General features: G+C 37.6%; 1 protein-coding gene across 1 annotated transcript; it reads left to right on the top strand.

Moving 5' to 3' along the window:
• LOC139948068 (xenotropic and polytropic retrovirus receptor 1 homolog) lies at positions 1-19663 on the top strand. Its single transcript, XM_071946088.1, has 15 exons — positions 1-385; positions 3883-3934; positions 4303-4404; positions 5520-5749; positions 6152-6301; positions 6709-6789; positions 6936-7014; positions 7267-7454; positions 7722-7904; positions 8271-8418; positions 15469-15663; positions 16019-16185; positions 16587-16717; positions 17458-17652; positions 18197-19663. Exons 1-15 carry the CDS (start codon positions 317-319, stop codon positions 18378-18380), a joined length of 2154 nt encoding a protein of 717 aa, XP_071802189.1. The 5' UTR covers positions 1-316; the 3' UTR covers positions 18381-19663.
• Positions 19664-20434: the final 771 nt, after the last annotated feature.

Here is a 20434-nt window from a genome sequence, read left to right as displayed (position 1 = left end):
CACACGTATAGAGAGGAAGTGTTGAAATGTGCAATAATATTCTGTTTCAAATTCACGATTTTGACAATTCCGAGTTGTTTTAAATTCGCCTATCAAAGACCCCTGTCAGAGCAATCTTAGGGATCAATTGAACTGTCCGAAATGATCCGATCCATCGCCGAAAAGGGTATTTTAGGTATGTAAAGTTTCAACGGTTTCTGAAGAATAGCACCAACGAGCCAGCGGTGTTTTTGTGGGTGTAGACAGTAGAATCGCCCGGGCGCGGAGGCGGGCTACGGACTTGAGCTGACGGTCTCGAAGAAACACCGACTCAAAAATGAGGTTTAACGAGCATTTGGGAACCCATATCACGCCAGAATGGCGCAAACAATACATTAAATATGAGGTAAGGTATAATTTAGATGTCATATTCGTACATTTTGTGATGCGTTTTGGTGTGGTGGTTGTTTGTTGTGAAAAGCCTTTTTCCTAGTCTTCTGATTCTGCTGTGTGTGGGGACTGTGATGGTTGTGTTTGTGTCATTGTATTTCCCTATTGTGTCTATGCACAACAATGGCAATCAGGTGATCGACCACTATGTCAAACTGTCCTGTTTTGATTTGATTAAGAAATCACTGTATGATTGGTTTACAAATGATATTTTCTGAAAGTTTTACCTTGTTTTTGATAAATTACTTACTTATCTTTATTAATAAAAAGAAAAATCATGAAATAGTTGCGATAATACGTAGTCAATTGAGGTATCGAAAAGAGAAGATAAAATGGAAAGAATAAAGTACTTTGAACTTTATTCTTTTATTTAACAAATCTTGAAAGTGGACGTTTGAGGTGGGGCATAAAAAGTGCAGCTTGTCAAGTGTTACTCCTACTACTACTAGAACTATTTGGGTTTTGTCCGCTATCGTCTCCCGTTGCGGACAAAACCGAAATAGTTCTAGGAGTAGTCAAGTATGGGCCCCTTTAGTTGCGATAACGTAACCCTCCTCTCGACGAGGGTTAAGTTATCGCAACTAGGGCCTCTTGAGTTATGTTGCTTGCAGATTGGCTTTATATCAAAGGAAGGATCCGCGCTCCAAAATAAAAAACTTGTTTTAAATTTTATTAAAAACTATCATCATGTGTTTTAATACCGGAACTCGGTAGATGCTAAATTTGTATTATTTGTGTTTTACCCATAGAGCTAGCTCTATGGTTTTATAATATATGTTGAATTTGCATCGGGGATAAAGCATATTAGTTTTGGTTTTTACCCATACACCGATGTGTGTTAGCACTGTATACTCAGTGCTTCCCAAGTCCTGTGAAAAAATATCACTGGCATGTTACTCGGGTGGGATTCGAACCCACGACCCTTGCAATTCTAGAGCAGTGTCTTACCAACTAGACTACCGAGGTTGCCCGGCAGCTAGAGGCAGTTCTATGGTTTTACCTAAACAACACAACTTATTATGCCTTTCCTGTAGACTCTTTTTCAGACGACTTGGGGGGAAAGTACTGAGACAAAATTATGTTTAGATGAAATGCGATCTGACTGCCCCAGGTCATCACCTTGGTGCCCTTTGAAAAAAAAGCCACAACAAGACTCTGGACATTTGATAAAAATGTCATCTTTTAACCATTAATCATCTTGTTGTCTTTATCAATAGAAAAATTGATACTAAATAATGTCAACACATACTTCATCACACAGCACTAGTCTCTGTTTGTCAGGACAATCACCCCCATTATCAACCCAAAAGAAGATCATAGAAGACAAATAGTTTGGGTAAATAAGCAACCCTTAAAGGAACACGTTGCCTTGGATCGGACGAGTTGGTCAAAACAAAAGCGTTTGTAACCGTTTTTTATAAAATGCATATGGTTGGAAAGATGTTTTAAAAGTAGAGTACAATGATCCACACAAGTTTGCCTCGAAATTGCGTGGTTTTCCTTCTACTGTGCGAACTAACATGGTCGGCCATTTATGGGAGTCAAAATTTTGACCCCCATAAATGGCCAACGTGTTAGTCGACAAGGTTAAAGGAAAACCACGCAATTTCGAGGCATGTTTGTGTTGATCATTGTATTCTACTTTTACAACATCTTTCTACCCATATGCATTTTATAAAAAAACGGTTACAAACGCTTTTCAAAGACCAACTCGACCGATCCAAGGCAATGTGTTCCTTTAAGTTGTACAGTGTATGTCTAGTGATTTTAAGCTGTGTACATTTTGTATTCCAGGCTTCACTGAACCTAGACTGGTCCCCAGTATTTATCAATCCTCAAGGATGAAAACAGGCACACAGTTGTCATCACAACACTAGTCTAACACAATACATGTTGGTGGGCCATTCAATGACACTTATTACCAATGACACATTTAGTAAACCTATATTGTCATACTTAATGCCTGCACACAAGTTCAGAGTTAACACATAAAGTTTCTGGGTAGTGCTAGAAGTTACACATGTCAAACTTTAAACTCTTAATGTTGTCTGATTGCAAAGATGGGGGTGAATAATAATCATACCCAAAGCTAAGTTCATTGAACCTTCAGAGCTAATAATCATTCAAACCATCATTCATGTTGGTTGGTTTAGCTGTGTGTTTGATCATTGTCATAAACCTAACATTTGTATCATCAGCAGGATGCGTTTCATGATACAATGGTTAGGCACCTACATAGATCTGATTATTTGTTTCAAGTCATTTCCTTCCCCATTTCTTGTGGGTCAGTATTCAACAATATTTTCCTTGCCTGTCCTGTGAGTGGATGGGTTTTCACTTTTCAGAAGTTTACAGAGCTTTTGGAGTGTTACAATAAAACCCTGACTTGACCAAAGGAAAGATAAAAAGGTTCTCAAAATAAGCATCTGTATGTGTGTGTTGCCCTTGTGAGAAAACATGAGTAGGCACTCACTTTGATTGGGAAACCCTTGGCTGGAAGCCATGGCCAATACCATACCTTGGTCCTTGCCTTGGACTGCTTGAATCTCTGAACACCTCTCATTAAAAGCTGAAGTGTTAGGTAGAATCCTAATCTTGTTGGCAACAACACAAGGACAATGGTCTGGAATCGGGAATAACACAGCGACCCATGGAAAAAAAGGGAGATTGGGAGCATGAACTCCAGTACCTTTTGTTCCTGTTTGAAAAGGGAAAATGGTGCAAAAACAGTATTATTAAACTGCATACGTGTACATACTGCTACACAACGGAACGTCTAGTTGATGATACACATTGAACAGTCAGCAAGAAAGATTTTGTTAAAAAAATTATCTCATAATGTCTTTATGGTTGTCAGTTATAGTTCATTATCCAACAGAGTTGATAGGTATTTTTCACATTCAAAGTCAGTATTTGAACAGGGTTTGTTTCTGTTTCAAGGCAGTGTACACTATTGGTAATTACTCAAAATAATTATAGCATAAAACCTAACTTGGTAACAAGTAATGGGGAGAGGTTGATGGTATAAAACATTGTGAGAAACAGCTCCCTCTGAAGTGACGTGGTTCTCGAGAAAGAAATAATTTCCAGACCTCAGAAGTTTAAGGTCTCTCTCGTAATCAAGCATCTGAAAGCACACAACTTCTTGTGACGAGGTTGTTTTTTCTTTTTCACAAGTTTGTTATTTTATGCAAATATACTGAGATACAACGAGCAGAAGACTGGTCCTTGACAATTACCAATGGTATCCAGTGTCTTTAACACAATACACCGTCGGGTACTGCTATTCAATTGAAAAACCAGTACTGAGTTATTGTGTTTACTGGCTCAATACTAATTTCATTGGCTTCGGGCCTGAGGTCCAGTGAAACATTCAAGCCCTGAAGTAAAATGTGTCAACAGATTTTTGCAGAAAACTCAGAACAAATCTGGTGTTTTTCTCACTTCTTACAGGAACTGAAAAATTTACTGTACCGAGCTCAGGAAGAAGCCCCAGACCCTGAGGGTAAGTGGGAAAACAAATATTCCGAATTGTCGTCCCTCCAGAGCATGACTGTGAAAACAGAATTTTGCCATAATAATTTTCTTCAGGCGGCTCGCTCAAGTTTCATAAATCAAGTTCATCAGTTTTGCTTATTATTATATAATTTTGTAGCTTCAAAAATTCATACTTTTTTAAACACACACACTCTTCATTTGAAATACTCCCGGGTCACTAAATATTCTAAATATTTAAAATATGAAAATAGAAACATGGACTTCCATCTGTTTGCTTTATAATTTTTAAAATTCCAGAGCTTTGGATATCGTTTATTTTATTTTGAGCTATTTTTGCGATGACAAAGATTAATTTGTTTATTTATTTCTCTTTAGTGGTCGGGGCAGCTATGGTGGAGCGACACTTTTCGAAATTTGAGGAGAAATTTCTCAAGCTTTGTGAGAAGGAACTGACCAAAATTAACACATTCTTTTGCGGTAAGTTGGTTTATAAACTCAGCACATGTGGATAACATGGTGTTTAAAAAAATATTGTACAGTGTTCCTGGCTGTGGCTGCTTTATGCGCCGTAGCACCTTGTAAACCTATATAAGACATGTATAGGGTGCTACATAAATGCGTCTCAGAATTCATCACTGCAATAACCTATCTTTCTGAAAGTTTGTATATACTCAGCGCCTTGAGTACCTTGTTTAGTATATTATTATTATTATAAAATAACATTTCTGATAATGAAACCCAGGATGCCTCACAAGTGAACTTGTAAGTAAGGTTTTAGGCTAATAATTATTTTGAGTAATTACCAATAGTGTCCAGTGCCTTTAAGCATATGGACGGATTAAGCGGTATCAATGTTGATCCAGTTTAAATGGTCTCAGTCCAATACAACAGGGTGGTGAGGCAGCCACTTTTCCTGATGAGTCTCACCACCATTCCGGAAATGATTAATTCCTTCAGAGGAAGACATCGGTTAGTTTTGGAGACTTCCTGCTCAAATCCCCTCTTTATAACTCGGGAGTCCGAGGGAAATTGTGAGCTTCCGATTTTGGTGTCTCGGGGGAATACAGAGTGCAAGTTGTTAATACTTGGCACTTCCTGAACAGGGGGCTTCCCTACTGAGTGTCTTAGCAGGGCGATGTCATTCAAAAAATTTTTGCAAAATGGTAGTGCATTTCCTAAGACAACTACAGTCAGCCAGCCCCTATTTCACCCCTTCACCAGCCCCAAAGAAATCAAATCTATGCACAGGTACATGCACTCACAACGCTACACATTGTTTCTCTTGTACAAAGTGGGACAAAGGGTACTGGTATCCATGCTCTAAATTTCCCTTTTTTGGAGGGTTATTGTGTAATCCCTGATTCGAGACCTTCGACCTTGTACTGTGCAAATGAGGATTATGTTAGATCGATGAAGGAGAACTTAATAAAAATGACGTATCATGTTCCCCATCTCCCGCCTTGAGTACCTTATTGGTAGATGTGTGCTACGCAATACTTCGGTATAATTGTTATATACCAATGTTTCCTCTTTCAATATGGAGGTTAAGATTTGTTGACAAGTTGTTTGCTTTCTATTTCTAAACACAACAGAGAAGGAAGCTGAAGCCACACGCCACTTTGCACAGCTTAACGATGAGCTGCGGCAGGTTGAACCACAGACCGTCACGAACAGCGCATTGATTCGACGGCGGAAAAGTTCCATCTTCCTAACCAACGACAACGAGCTGAAGGTGACGAAGAATGTCCGACGGAAAGTGAGCGACCTGAAGCTGGCCTTCAGCGAGTTCTACCTCAGTCTCATCCTGCTGCAAAATTACCAGGTTCGTGATGAGAATTTGTTTTCTTTACTCTTACTTGCACAGATAAGAGTAAAAAACAACTGTTTACTCGGGAACACTATCATTTGGTAATACTCAAAATATTTTTAATAATAACCCGCTTTTATATAGCGCTTTACCCCTGGTCACTGGGCCTTAATTCACTCCTTAAACCATCTCAGCTCCCTGGTGGGGAGGTCGTTGGCTCAAATCCCACCCAAGTAGCTTAGGGAGTGTTTATCACAGGACTTGGATAGAACTTTTACACTTGGCACTTTTACTCTCAGATAGCACTTTTACTCTCAGATAGCGCTTTTCAAATGATTCCGAAAACTGGTTTTGAGAGCTTACTCTTAATTTAATTCCATTCGAAACAATTTTTATTTCACTTGAAAAAAAACCCAGAAACTGAACTTCACAGGGTTTCGCAAGATTCTCAAGAAACATGATAAGATGTTGAAGACAGAACGAGGCGTTGAGTTCCGGGAATCCAAAGTGGAGTCAGCGCCGTTCTACACCAGCAAGCAGATTGATAATCTTATCCTAGAAACAGAGGTAAATAAAGTCTTTATTATCATCAATGTGAGAAAAATATCATCTTTGAGAGGGCAAGGCCATTTTACAAAGGGCACTTTCATTGGAAGATCTCAGGCCAGGGCCTCAAACAAATCCACGGCATTGACAGAAATGGCCCTGTGCCTTTGCTGTTTTGCCCTTTGAAAAGTTCCCATACAAACTAAAATTTCCTCATAGAAGTGCCCCTTATCAGAGGAAAATTGCAGTGCCCCTTCATGAGCCCGAAAGGCTATGGGAAGTTTGTGAAGGGGCACTAAGACAAAGACATGGGGCAACAGAGGTCAAGGTTTACAACTCGGCAACAGTACTTTAGAATCCAAATATTTTGTCAATATTTTGACTTACTTTTTTGAGAAACTTCTGTATTTTTGTTTTGTTTCTCTTAGACGTCTTACATCAATGATCTTGAGGAAGGTAACAGACAGAAAGCAATGAATAAACTACGAGTGCCACCTCTTGGGGCCAAGGTAAATGCCATGTTTCGTGTTATTTGAGGTGAACAAAGTAAAACTCATATACTAGCATGTGTATCATGTGCAATGTCATAATTGATTACATTAACAATAAGAACTTGTCAATTGTTTTATGTGTAGTTTTCTCTTTCCATTATCAGAGTACCAATTGGACCACATTCCGGATGGGGCTTTTCACAGGAATCTTTGTGGTTCTTATTGTACTTATTATCCTGGCAGGTAGGTGTCAGAGCTAGTTTTTTTTTACACCCATTTCCTTCCCCCCCCCCCCTTTTTCAAATTTTCTTCTGACACCAGGTTAATGATTAAGTACACTTTTCCTAAAAGACCTTTTCAAGTCTTCTTCAATCTTTGCAATTACCTGAGTAACACGGCTACCCACCAGCTGTTGAGAGATATTTCCCACTTGCAATTCTGTCATCTTTGACCCTTGGCAATAAATTTTCTGGCCACAAACTTTTCTCCCCGCAGGAATCTTCATCCCGATCAAGGAGGACTTCTGGCCGGCCGTGAAGATGTACCGTGGGATGTTTCTCATCATCTTAATCATCTTCTTGCTTGGGCTGAATACCTACGGCTGGAGAAAGTCTGGCGTTAATCATGTACTCATCTTTGAATTAGACCCAAGGAATAATCTTTCACATGAAGATTTTATTGAGGTGAGATTATTGTGAGGATGATTTTATAGAACTGCTAAGCATGGCTCATACTTTAAAAATGACCTAGACACATAACTGTCTCATTTTTATCCAAAAGATTACTTGCTCGAAAGAAGGTGCGACCCTACCTTTAAGTGAAGTTGACAACTTCAGAATTTCTCAATATTTCTTGTTAAATCTGTGCTTGAATCTTTCCCCCATTTCTATTTCTACTTTTTCAACAACTTCTTTTTTAACAGACTTTTATTTTTTTTTTAAATACTTTAGATGGCGATGTTCTTTGCAGACCTTTGGGCATTAAGCATTCTAGGTTTCATCTTCTGTAATTTACTGTCCAATGTCTCTGGGTACATCAGCCCGCTGGTCCTGGCTGGTGTTATGCTCCTATTCCTTATCAACCCCATCAAGACATTCAACCACAGAGCCAGATTTTGGCTCCTGAAAATCTCGGTAAGTTATCAAAGATGGGATTTGCAATATTGCATGGTGAGTTATCAATATATATTTGGTTTTCGGTAACAACATATGTGTATCTACTTGCTGGGTAGATTTAGTTCTTTTTAGAACTTTTCTTGCTGTGTATTCTAAATACTGTGGAATGGATTTTTCAGAAATCGGAAGACTTCTCCATAACCGCAGAGTACTTTTCTAAATTTTGGAGACTTCTCAGTTCTGAAAAGAACTGTCCTGCTTATTAATTACTATCTTGGCGAAAGGTAGAAAATCAGATAGGGCTATTAATTTTCCTTAGTGGATTAGGGAGACTTCTTGTTATTGACTTCAATAATAATATGCAAATATTTTGTTTGATTTCAGACGCATATACTGGTGGCGCCGTTTCACGCTGTTGGTTTTGCAGACTTTTGGCTGGCCGATCAACTTAATAGCTTAGCGACGGTGCTGTTAGACCTAGAGTTTCTCATCTGTTTTTACGCCTGCGAAGTTAGCTGGCTAACCCACACCTGTAAGTTAAACTGTTTAGTAAGTCATTGAAATTTTAGAATTAATTTTATAAATTAGAAAAGAAATTATAATAGGGTTTAATGCGTAACGCAGTAAACCGATTTAACACCAGGAAATATGCATAATTATAGTCAGGTTGCACAGTCGGGGCTATAAGCGATTGGGATTGTCAGGGCGCATTCAGACGTGGTTCCATTGTTCTTTTCAACCAACCAAAGCAAGGCATTTGGGGAAAGGGTGCTTGTCTTTCTGGGAACCGTCATTGAATATTCTGCCACCGAGGAGTTAAGATAGATTGTATAGTTTCGCAAAATTCGGTACCTTCTTGGCAACTCGCTGGAAGTGGGAACCGCATTGAAGAAATCCAAGTGATACCTGATGAGGAGGGCGAAGATGGGCGGCTACAGAGAGTGGTGAAGCCGATGGCTTACTAGCCGGGCCAATCGGGTGAGTCGCTACATTTTCAGACCTAATGCTGGGGCAAGTACAGCCCCAACAGTAACGCTAGTAGGTAACACGAGTACCGTGAATACGGAAAGGTTTCAAACATCTAGTATTTATAAAGGGTCAATAATTGCGAACATCCCACAGATTAATAGTCAGGATATTTCACGGCCTTTACACGTAACTCGGGGTATAACGGGCCAACATTCTCAAAGCATGAGTACAGGTACACAAGGACAATAAAGGGCGGACAATAAAAATTTTCTGGCAGCTTGCCGTTTAATATGAAAGTTAGTCAGAGCTTGTGTCAGTCAGGCCAATCAGGAATAAGTAAGCCTAGTAGTTTAGTGTACAACTTGGCAAACTCTAGTCAATATTCAGGGTATTCCATACATAACAGGGATGGGGCATGTAGTAGGTTAGGAGGGACATCATCTTCAATAGAACTGGGCGGTGCCCAACTTTCAAATGCAGGGTGCAAAATAATTACAGTAGGGAACAGTTGCATGTGGGGGTCCATTGATTGCACAGCGGGCTCTTGAAGCATACCGATGGCGGATAACATGCAGCATATGAATTAACCATCAACTCCCTTTAATCCATTGATATCGGTTCGTAGCGAATTAGGCGAGGGCCAACCGCTAACCTTAAAATTTTTAAGATTATTCATAGCGAGTTTGTGGATTTTGCTGTGATCTTATAAAGAAGAGTGACCCTATAGTAGTACAAATAGCCTACCGCTAACCTTAAAATTTTTAAGATTATTCATAGCGAGTTTGTGGATTTCGCTGTGATCTTATAAAGCAGAGTGACCCTATATTAGTACAAATAGCGGTCAAGACACAATATTTCTTGCTGGCTGTAAACGAGGGGGATTTTATAATATGGAAAGATAATAAACACAGGCGTCCAATTACTTCTATACATTACATGGACCTCTGCATTTTTTGACTTATGTAGCAGTGTATTTGCGAGCTCATCTCCATAGAACACATAGAATTATTGAAATAGTGTCAGATCGTACGCACAGAGAGCAGCAGCTCGTCCAATAAGGGGGGATGGCGCACTTTTAGAATGAGGCAGCAATTAACACCAGTTAGATCATGGGCATAATTGACGATGAATTATGGGCATTGCACGTCACAGCACCATGTGTTAATCAAGCTCTAGAACAAAGTGTACATAAAGAATAGAAGGGCAATACCAAGTTTCATTATGACCTTTCGGAATGATTGATCATTATTAGACACTAAATGGCCAGCTTCCAAAAATCAAGGGGTAGCCTATTGCATAATATTAAAATTAAAGACCTTTGCATCTTCTTCCATTTGTACATACGTATCTGGTATTTCATATGTTTAATGAATAGGGTGGTATAGATGGCCTTAGCTTTCGATCCAAACCGGACCTAGTTCAGAGGCATAAAACAAGTACAAACAAATACATATCCATTCATAGAAAAAGAGAGGGGAAATGGATTAAATGAAGAAAGAAGCGGGAAAGAAAGAAGCGGGAAAATAACAGCCAATCAAAGTTTCTATTTCAGAAACAATTGGTGGCTATGAACCAATACGAGTAGAGTGGCGAGGACAAAGGAGGTTTCATATGAAAGGATGGATTACTGGACCATAAAAGTGGTAAATGCATTGTTCGTTAACAATGCAGGGAAACATGAAAGGGTAGAATTAGAGAACAAGTTGCATCATGATGCAATTAACAATGGTCAATTAATAGAGAAAAGCAAGATCAAAAGTACGATGGTATTAAAAATAGGTATGAGGGACCTGTGGAAAAAAGAAGGGGGGTTACTTACATGAGATAGTTATAGTAACAAATATATAGGACAACTTTAAAAAATTAATTTATACTTGAGTTACAGAATATAAACAACATTATAGTTCTCAAGCAGAAGTGAAGTGGGGGTAACGGGAAGTTATTTAACACCAGTGTTTATGTTTGGTCCAAAGGGCTTGACTGTCTTGAGTTGGTGAATCCAGTGTGATTCTCTATGCTTGCAGTTATATTTCATATGTTCATAAATTGCACAAATGGGAGGATCCCACGGGTAGTTTCATTGTTTCTAAGATGAATGAGGATTGTAGACGCTTGGACCCTCGGCAAGATTCAAGATGTTCCATTACATTTCCAGTGCTGAGCAGTCTGGTTAGTTTTTACCGCCAGTCTGCAAAATATTGAATTATTCGGTTGGGTCCTGAGGCGAATTAGAATAAATCTGCTTTATACTTGTTAAGTATAAAAGAGTTACACGGTTCAATGGTTTGGCGGGAACATTGAATAGGACTGGGTGCGGTACCCAGGATAATATCTGGCTATGCTATCAATATACACATTAAAGCTTTGTTAATTTAGTCTTTTTTTAGTCGTTATATAGTTTAAGTATCATCGGTAACAGTAGCAGCTTCCATAGCTTAGCAGGGAGGTCAGTACTAGCTTGAACCTGAAAGCGCTGATTTGCATAGATCAGGTGTACGTTTCCAATATCGGTTGGTTTTTCGTATCTGGCGGTCAACACAGCACTGATGTTCCATGGCAATGACACGTTGTGTCGTAAAAATGTCGGTACAAAATGTAACGAACAATGGAGGCGGGCTAAACCGTAAAGCTTACGTATATGAACAACAAAGGCGCATGATTAAAAATTATCAGTTGATCCGGTTATTCAAGTTACAGGGTGTAATTATTGTCAGTGAAGACGAAAATTCGGTCGTTACAAAAAGTAACAAACATTATAATGTGGGACTAAACGTACAGAGTATGTACATGAGATGAGAAGACGCATGATTAAAAATGATCGAGTGCTCCACTTATTCAAGTTACAGGGTGTAATTATTGGCAGTGAAGATAACAATTCGTAAAGTGGTTACAAAAAGTAACCCATTATAATGTTGGATTAAAATGTAACATAGCATACACATGAAATGACAAGATGCATGATTAAAAATAGGTTCAATTACAGGGTGTAATTTTTACAGTGAAGACAAAAATGTTCGATGCAAACGTAGAAGAGTGTGAAGATGAAAAGAGAAGATGAATGATTAAAAAGGAATCAGTTGCTCCGGTTGCAGCATAGCTTGCAGACATCTTCATCCGGTTGCAGCATAGCTTGCAGACATACCATATTTGACCTATATGACCTTTATTAAAGTAGCATAGTTAATGTTTAAAGTATAATCAGCATATGAAGCTCTGCTGTTAAAAGCAGCATTCTTGGTTGCCCTTTTCGGTTATTCTGAGGGTGAGTGAGTTTACAACTCACGATGGCAAATTCCCGGGCGTTGCGTATTGGTGATATTTCCTTTAATCAGGAAGGGAATTTGCAAGTAGTTCTAAGATATTCAAAAACGGATCAAGTGGGTAAAGTTCAATCATTTCTATTGACAGGAATGCCAATACTTCACCGTTTGTACATTGAGGGGGACCCTATGTCCGCCAGACAAGTTAATCACATCTTAAAGTAGGGATTAAGGCCATCAGGTAAACCCCACACCCTTTTCAGTTCATAGTTGCAGGATATGTTTGGGGTTCGGGAGGAACAAATCAAAAGTATGGGGAGATGGAAGTCTGGAGCACTTGAATCCTACATTAGGCCAGACTTAATGTTTTCAATTGTCTAAAAAGGGGTAGCTTGTAGCAAGGTCATAAATAAGCAGTGTAGACAACCGCTTCTTTAATTAGCATATTGCTGTTTAAGATAAATAATCATTTACAAGATTGGTGAATGTTGAGTTGGTTGTTAACAAATTGTGTACAACATTTTCAACTACATACAAGACTTTGACAAGATAAAATATTGGTCAGAACAGATTACCCAGGCTGTTTTTCTTTGAATTTGTTTTTATACAGATGTTTATCGGGGACAGTATCATTCGCCACAGCAGCGGCACAGTGGTGGTACAGTGACAAAGGCGTGTCTGGGGCACGCCTGGACGGCTGGGACTAGGCTCAGGTGATACGGCAAAAGGCGAGGTCCCGACGACAATAGTGTTACATCTAAGGACCAAAGATATCTTGAAGGAAAATTCGGGACAGATAACACATAGGGTAAAAGGGAGCCTAAAGATGTTCATCAATCCGAAGCAAGAACGTGGGTACCGGGACAGTATCATTCGCCACAGCAGCGACACAGTGGTGGGACAGTGACATGGAAAGACGTGTCTGGGGCACGCCTGGACGGCTGGTACTAGGCTCAGGAGATACCTGGCAAAAGGCGAGGTCCCGACGACAATAGTGTAATATCTAGGGACCAAAGATATCTTGAAGGAAAATTCGGGACAGAGTAGACATAGGGTAAAGAGAGCCTCAAGGTAATTAGGAACATCCTACCCAACACACGGTTAATTTGGTCAGACATTTTGTTAAGGGTGAAGTATCAAGGTAAAGTTAAAGGAGGGCAGAAAAACGCTGCACTTGGGATTTAAATATGTATGCAAAGAAGATACTTCGGGAGATGCAAAACGCACCTGTTATAAAACAACCCCATCTCATTAACCCGGAAGGTGCGTACTGGCAAGACATGATTCATTTGGTTCCATCAAAATTTATCAGACGGGTTGAGGTTCTCCACTTCACACTCGGAGAAAGTTTTGTTACAAAAAAAAAAAAAAAAAAAAAAAAGGGGGGGGGGGTGTTTGGGCAAATTTTTATATCAAAATTTGCTTTGGCGGTAAGTTTAGGTTGTTCCTATAAACAAGAAGCTAATAGGCATTGTAGCCTGTGAGGAAGTGGTAAATTAATTTATGTGAATTGATATGGATAAATATGGTGGTAATAAAATGATGTGATTGTATATAAAGAAGTAGATTAATTTGGTACCTTCTTGGCAACTCGCTGGAAGTGGGAACCTCATTGACCCGGAGTTTTCTCCAGTCAATGAGTGCATTTATAATTATAATAATTTATAATAATAATTTAATTATAATAATTGTAATTAGTCTGGTACCTTCTTTGGCAAATCGCCGAGAAGTGGGAACCTTTGCGGATTGGAAATTTACCGTTCGCAAAGTGAGGAATTGGGACCCTTTGCGAATTGGTCTCAAAGTGTATTATAATGGGAACTGGTATACTTCTTTATGAGTGTGGATATCACTGGATGGAATTAAATAAAGGGAAATCCCTTATATTATTATGAATTGGCGTTTTACCACCGAATTCAGAGTACGGAATAAATTAACTCTTGGCAGAGTTCACTACAACAACAAATCCTTGTGTCTGTGTATATTTATCAGGTGGTAATAGGGTTTAATGCGTAACGCAGTAAACCGATTTAACACCAGGAAATATGCATAATTATAGTCAGGTTGCACAGTCGGGGCTATAAGCGATTGGGATTGTCAGGGCGCATTCAGACGTGGTTCCATTGTTCTTTTCAACCAACCAAAGCAAGGCATTTGGGGAAAGGGTGCTTGTCTTTCTGGGAACCGTCATTGAATATTCTGCCACCGAGGAGTTAAGATAGATTGTATAGTTTCGCAAAATTCCCTCCCTCCCTCCCTGGGGTTAGTGGAAGGGTCAGGGTATTACGGAATACGTGGTACAGATTGATATGACTGATAATCTTACAACTTACACTTAAAGCGGTAAGTTTAGGTTGTTCCTATAAACAAGAAGCTAATAGGCATTGTAGCCTGTGAGGAAGTGGTAAATTAATTTATGTGAATTGATATGGATAAATATGGTGGTAATAAAATGATGTGATTGTATATAAAGAAGTAGATTAATTTGGTACCTTCTTGGCAACTCGCTGGAAGTGGGAACCTCATTGACCCGGAGTTTTCTCCAGTCAATGAGTGCATTTATAATTATAATAATTTATAATAATAATTTAATTATAATAATTGTAATTAGTCTGGTACCTTCTTTGGCAAATCGCCGAGAAGTGGGAACCTTTGCGGATTGGAAATTTACCGTTCGCAAAGTGAGGAATTGGGACCCTTTGCGAATTGGTCTCAAAGTGTATTATAATGGGAACTGGTATACTTCTTTATGAGTGTGGATATCACTGGATGGAATTAAATAAAGGGAAATCCCTTATATTATTATGAATTGGCGTTTTACCACCGAATTCAGAGTACGGAATAAATTAACTCTTGGCAGAGTTCACTACAACAACAAATCCTTGTGTCTGTGTATATTTATCAGGTGGTAATTAAGAGTAGTGATTTCTTCTTGAAGGTTTACATACAAGATTTGCAAGAACAAGGAACATCATTAACTAATTTTAGCCTGTAAGCTAACTGATTATGAAGTGGAGAAAATAGAATTTACAAGCCAAAAGGACCAATGGTAAATAAAACAAAATAGTTAATGACCCTTTCATTTAGACCCTAGCAGAGTCTTTCTTGAAATCTAAATGACAACACAACACACACATGATGAGGCAAGTTAAACATAAGCAGTGAAGTGGAAATACATGAATAGGGAGAGAGAGATTCAGAAAGCATGCAGCAAAAAGCAAGGCGTAATCAATGATTATGAAGTTCGTACCTTTTTTCTGTGAAATATTTCTCTTCAAAGTAAGTCTAAAAAAACTCCTGTATATATTGGATTTGAATAATCTGAAAATCTGGTACCTTATATCTCCCTCCAGGTTTATTCGAATGCAACACATACTCGTATTATGCAAGAGCAATAGTGGCCTGTCTTCCAGCCTGGTTCCGCTTTGCGCAATGCTTACGCAGGTACCGCGATACTCGAAAGGCTTTCCCGCATCTTGTTAACGCTGGAAAGTATTCCACGACTTTCTTTGTGGTCGTGTTCGCCTCCATCGCTTCTTCCACAAAAGGTAAATTATCGAAATACATAGCTTAATAATAACTGGATTTATGTAGCGCCAAATAAGCAAAGGTGCTATGGCTCAACTGAGCTTTCTTATAACAGGTAAAATGAGAACCAACCGGCTCTTTTCAGAGCCAACACTCACTCAAAGGAGATGTACCCGCAAGTTTACTAGTTATTTGTAGTTTCTTCTTATTTCTCCACACCATGCAAAGCTTCAAACAATACTTACGTAAAATGTTTGTTTTCTTCTATTGTCATTTTTTTTATTTATTTCTCTATTTGCGACATCTTTGTTGAACCTTCTCACTTGGGTACTTGCCCTTATTTTCAATATGAGGATTTCTTTTCTTGGTTTCTAGAAAATTACTCAGCCTTTTATCTGAGTCCGTATTTTTACTTCTGGGTGATGAGTGCCTTCATTAGTTCTTGCTACACGTTAACGTGGGATCTTAAAATGGACTGGGGATTGCTGGAACGATCTGCAGAGAATAAACTACTTAGATCAGAGATTGTCTACGCTGATAAGGTATGAACAAACTTCGCTTTCGATCATGATTTATATTTTGTTAGTTGTTATTCTAATATATTTTTTTATGAGAGGTGAGGGTTATACTTAACTGATTTGGGCTGTTGACCCATCTACTCTTTGGGCTGAAAAAGGATTACCCCTAGACTGGGCCCCTGTCTTTATCCACAAGGATAAAGACAGGTCCCTGCCGCTAGATCCAGTGATTCCATTGGATACAATAATATGATAAATGTGCAGTGACATAGATGCCCAAGCGATCACTGCTGTCAGGTCCGCAGTGGAATTTGACTGCGTATCTCTATGTGAAATGACTGAGGTCAAAGGTGAATCTACACACCTGTTTTGAAAGCTGGTCTCTGAAGTAACGTTGATATATTTTTTTCGCCTTCTCTCCACAGTATTACTATTTTGGAATGATAGAGGACTTTTTACTGCGCTTCACATGGACAATCACGGTATCCATTGGTCAGTTAGATTTAGTGCATGGAGACATCTTGCTGAGTCTTTTGGCGCCCCTAGAGGTCTTCAGGTATGTACTTAATCGATACGTTTTTCATAAGAGTTTCACAATTTATCAAAGTGAAAAACAATGAGAATAGAAATAGCTGCTGCAGACTACTTACCAACCAAAGGGACCTATTGTGTAAATGGAAAATGACAAAAATACTTCATGGCCTTGGCCTAAATTCATAAAGCCTGTAAGCACAAACAAATCACTTTAGTATTGCTTAGCAGAATCAGGTTAGCAGCCCAAATTACATTAGGTGGCCGACTAAATTTTTAGGCCGAGCAGTATTTTCTTCTTAAAAGGATTATGAAATCATGCCGAGACATTTCGACCCTAGCAGTCGTAATTACATAATTAACAGGTATAATGGTGTAACTAAAGAAGTCAAGAAAAAAGAAAGGAAAAGAGATGGGCAGCTTTCACACAGAAAAAACCAAGGGATGAACATTGAAGAAAAAGACAAGGGGGCTGACGGAATGGGCTGGTGTAATACAAGAGGTTGGAAACACAAAAGACTACATTCAGGTGGGAAGAGGGAGATTAAGTAATTAATAAATGAATGAGACGTCAAAAGGACATGGGTCTGGGATCAGGGATTACACAATAACACATGGGAAAAAGGGAGATTACAAGCAAACATTCCAGTACCTTCTTTCCCTGAAAGTGGGTAAATTAGATTCCAACGCCTAAACAAATATCAAGTCTGGATCCATACCTGATGGGAGTGTATTTACTGAATATCCTCTTTTCTCACCATGTAGGAGATTTGTTTGGAACTTCTTCCGTCTTGAGAACGAGCATCTGAATAATTGTGGTCAGTTCCGCGCCGTGAGAGACATCTCCATCAAACCAGACAAGGAGAAAGAAGAAGAGAATCCAAAGAGTATGGAGGCCATGATGGACGACGAGGGCCAGGTGCCTCTACTCAAACACAAGGAGAGTAAAGGGGAAGTAAGGTAGGTACCAGACATTATAAAGAAATGGTTGAGTTCCTTGTGAATAGCACAAAGAAAGAATAAGGTAGAGGCTGGTCATGTCCGTCTTTGCCATAATTGATAAACACAAAAGAGTAAGGCCGTTTCTGAATTTGCGGCTAGGGCTGCAGCTTGGTCACCATGTCATTATGTGTTAAAGCATAGACTGCCCTTGGCACCAGACTGAGCAGTAGCTGCCACAGCCTGAAGTAGAAGGATGGTAGATACCAGACCATGCAGGGTAAGGTGGGTGCCTCTTCATCAACACAAGTGTATTTTAAAGGGAAGCTCAGTAGGTTCCAGGCGAGAAAGGATTGGTCAGGTGCCTTGTCATAAATAGAAGGGTAGTTAATGGGAAGTTTGGTAGGTACAAGACAATACAGTATTGATCTGGTGCCTTTTCACAGTCGGAAGGAAAGTGAAGGGATAGTTTATTAGGTACCACACAGTAAGGTTTACAGCCTCTTTAAATGTAAATTTTATCCAGTTTTGATTTTTATACTTTGGTATTTCATTTTTTCTTCAGATTCGATGAAGCCATTTTACGACAGCGAATCCTGTCATCGGAGAGCAACGTTTCGAACGAAAACAAAAACAATAATCCAGAGAGGGAACGTTTGCTCGTCAATCAAAGTTGCAACTCAACGAGCAGGATAAGGTTCCAACTCGGCGATGACGACGATAATGGACAGGGAGAGGCATTAGTATGAGGAATAATAATAATAATAATAATAATAATAATAAGACTTGTAATGCGCACATATCCACCCTGCTGGGTGTTCAAGGCGCAGTAAAACCAAGACTTTTGCTGTCCCACAAGATGTTTGTCGGATGATTGGAGCTTCCAGCAACTGGAAAAATAACAAGTGTGGATCATCGTTGTCGTCTTTTATTTTTTTAGGGATGAGAAAATTCAGCCGTTTATCTGAATTCAGACTTGTTTAAAGACTGCCTGGTAAACAAAAAATGATGTCTTGTTCTCGAAGCGAAATAAGTCGTGCCATGTGATCTACTTCTCTATGCTGAGGAAACTTTTTTCTAGAAGCTCCTTGGAATCTAAAGCTCCAGGGTTGATCAGCAGGTGGACATGTCATCATCTAAATGTTCCTCTTAAGATCTGGATTCCTGTTTCAGACTTTTTTTTGTCAGGATTGACTCTCACCCCTGTTTTCTAAATGAACACCACTTCTTAGACAAGAAAAAAGACCCACTACTGTCAACAAAATAATTATTGTGGAACATTTGATTTCCGTCCAAGGGGAAAGGAACAAGAGATAGATGTGGGGTGACCACCTACATGCTCGGCAAATAACCCCCTCCCAGGTAATGGACACCCCTGGAAAAAAGTGGCCTGAACCCTCAAGGGAGGGTCAGTCTTGAAGGGAAGAAACGCAGACAAAATTGAAGAAATTTGAAGTTGACGATGGGGGAGTTTAATATGAGGTCAAATTTTTTTAAATTCCCCATTGCTTAGCATAATATATAAGTTAAATATATTTAAACAGTATCTCAGGATAACATTTGGTTCCAGCTTATTAAAAGCAGCAGGGAAATTGGTTACAGTTTTTCTTAGATTATAGTCGCTACTAAAAAAATGTGATGTACATAGTATACACACCACCATGTAACGTAAATGCTACATACATGCTAGCAAATCAAACTACATGTAGCCACATTGCCACGATACCAGAAATGCAACACAAGAATCTTGCACTGTATATAATTCTCAGTTGGTGCAGGCCGTGGCAAGTTTAAGCTTATCCTTGGCTAAGGCTCTAACTTTAGGCTTCAATTTGTTGATGTCAGAGTAAGTTGCTGGGTTAAGCTCCGGTTTAAAATGTGGCTTAGGCTCTTGGTTAAATCATGGCTTAAATGTTGGTACTTTACTAGAAGCTGTTTAATTTTTTTTACAGAACCCAGCAGTGAACGATTTCCCATGTATAGCAGAGCAAAACGCTACGCAAAAATGTGTCAGTTACTACTCAAAAATAATAATAATAATAATAATAATAATAATAATAATAATAAAAATAAAAATAAAAATAAAATAATAAAAATAATAATAATAATAATAATAATAATAATAATAATAATAATAATAATAATAATAATAATAATAATAATAATAATAATAATAATAATAATAATAATAATAATAATAATAATAATAATAATAATAATAATAATAATAATAATAATAATAATAATAATAATAATAATAATAATAATAATAATAATAATAATAATAATAATAATAATAATAATAATAATAATAATAATAATAATAATAATAATAATAATAATAATAATAATAATAATAATAATAATAATAATAATAATAATAATAATAATAATAATAATAATAATAATAATAATAATAATAATAATAATAATAATAATAATAATAATAATAATAATAATAATAATAATAATAATAATAATAATAATAATAATAATAATAATAATAATAATAATAATAATAATAATAATAATAATAATAATAATAATAATAATAATAATAATAATAATAATAATAATAATAATAATAATAATAATAATAATAATAATAATAATAATAATAATAATAATAATAATAATAATAATAATAATAATAATAATAATAATAATAATAATAATAATAATAATAATAATAATAATAATAATAATAATAATAATAATAATAATAATAATAATAATAATAATAATAATAATAATAATAATAATAATAATAATAATAATAATAATAATAATAATAATAATAATA

The sequence above is a fragment of the Asterias amurensis genome, chromosome 15 (genome assembly GCF_032118995.1).
Source record: "Asterias amurensis chromosome 15, ASM3211899v1".
NCBI lineage: Eukaryota > Metazoa > Echinodermata > Asteroidea > Forcipulatida > Asteriidae > Asterias > Asterias amurensis.
Note: the sequence above shows the minus strand (reverse complement) of the source record. Positions and strands in the feature narration are given on the sequence as shown.

Bases quoted from the DNA above. Each gene is read 5' to 3' on its own strand.
- LOC139948068 (XM_071946088.1), top strand. From the start codon at position 317: ATGAGGTTTAACGAGCATTTGGGAACCCATATCACGCCAGAATGGCGC. The intron at 15,664-16,018 runs GTAAATTATCGA...CTTGGTTTCTAG, and splicing joins CATCGCTTCTTCCACAAAAG to AAAATTACTCAGCCTTTTAT. The intron at 16,186-16,586 runs GTATGAACAAAC...TTCTCTCCACAG, and splicing joins AGATTGTCTACGCTGATAAG to TATTACTATTTTGGAATGAT.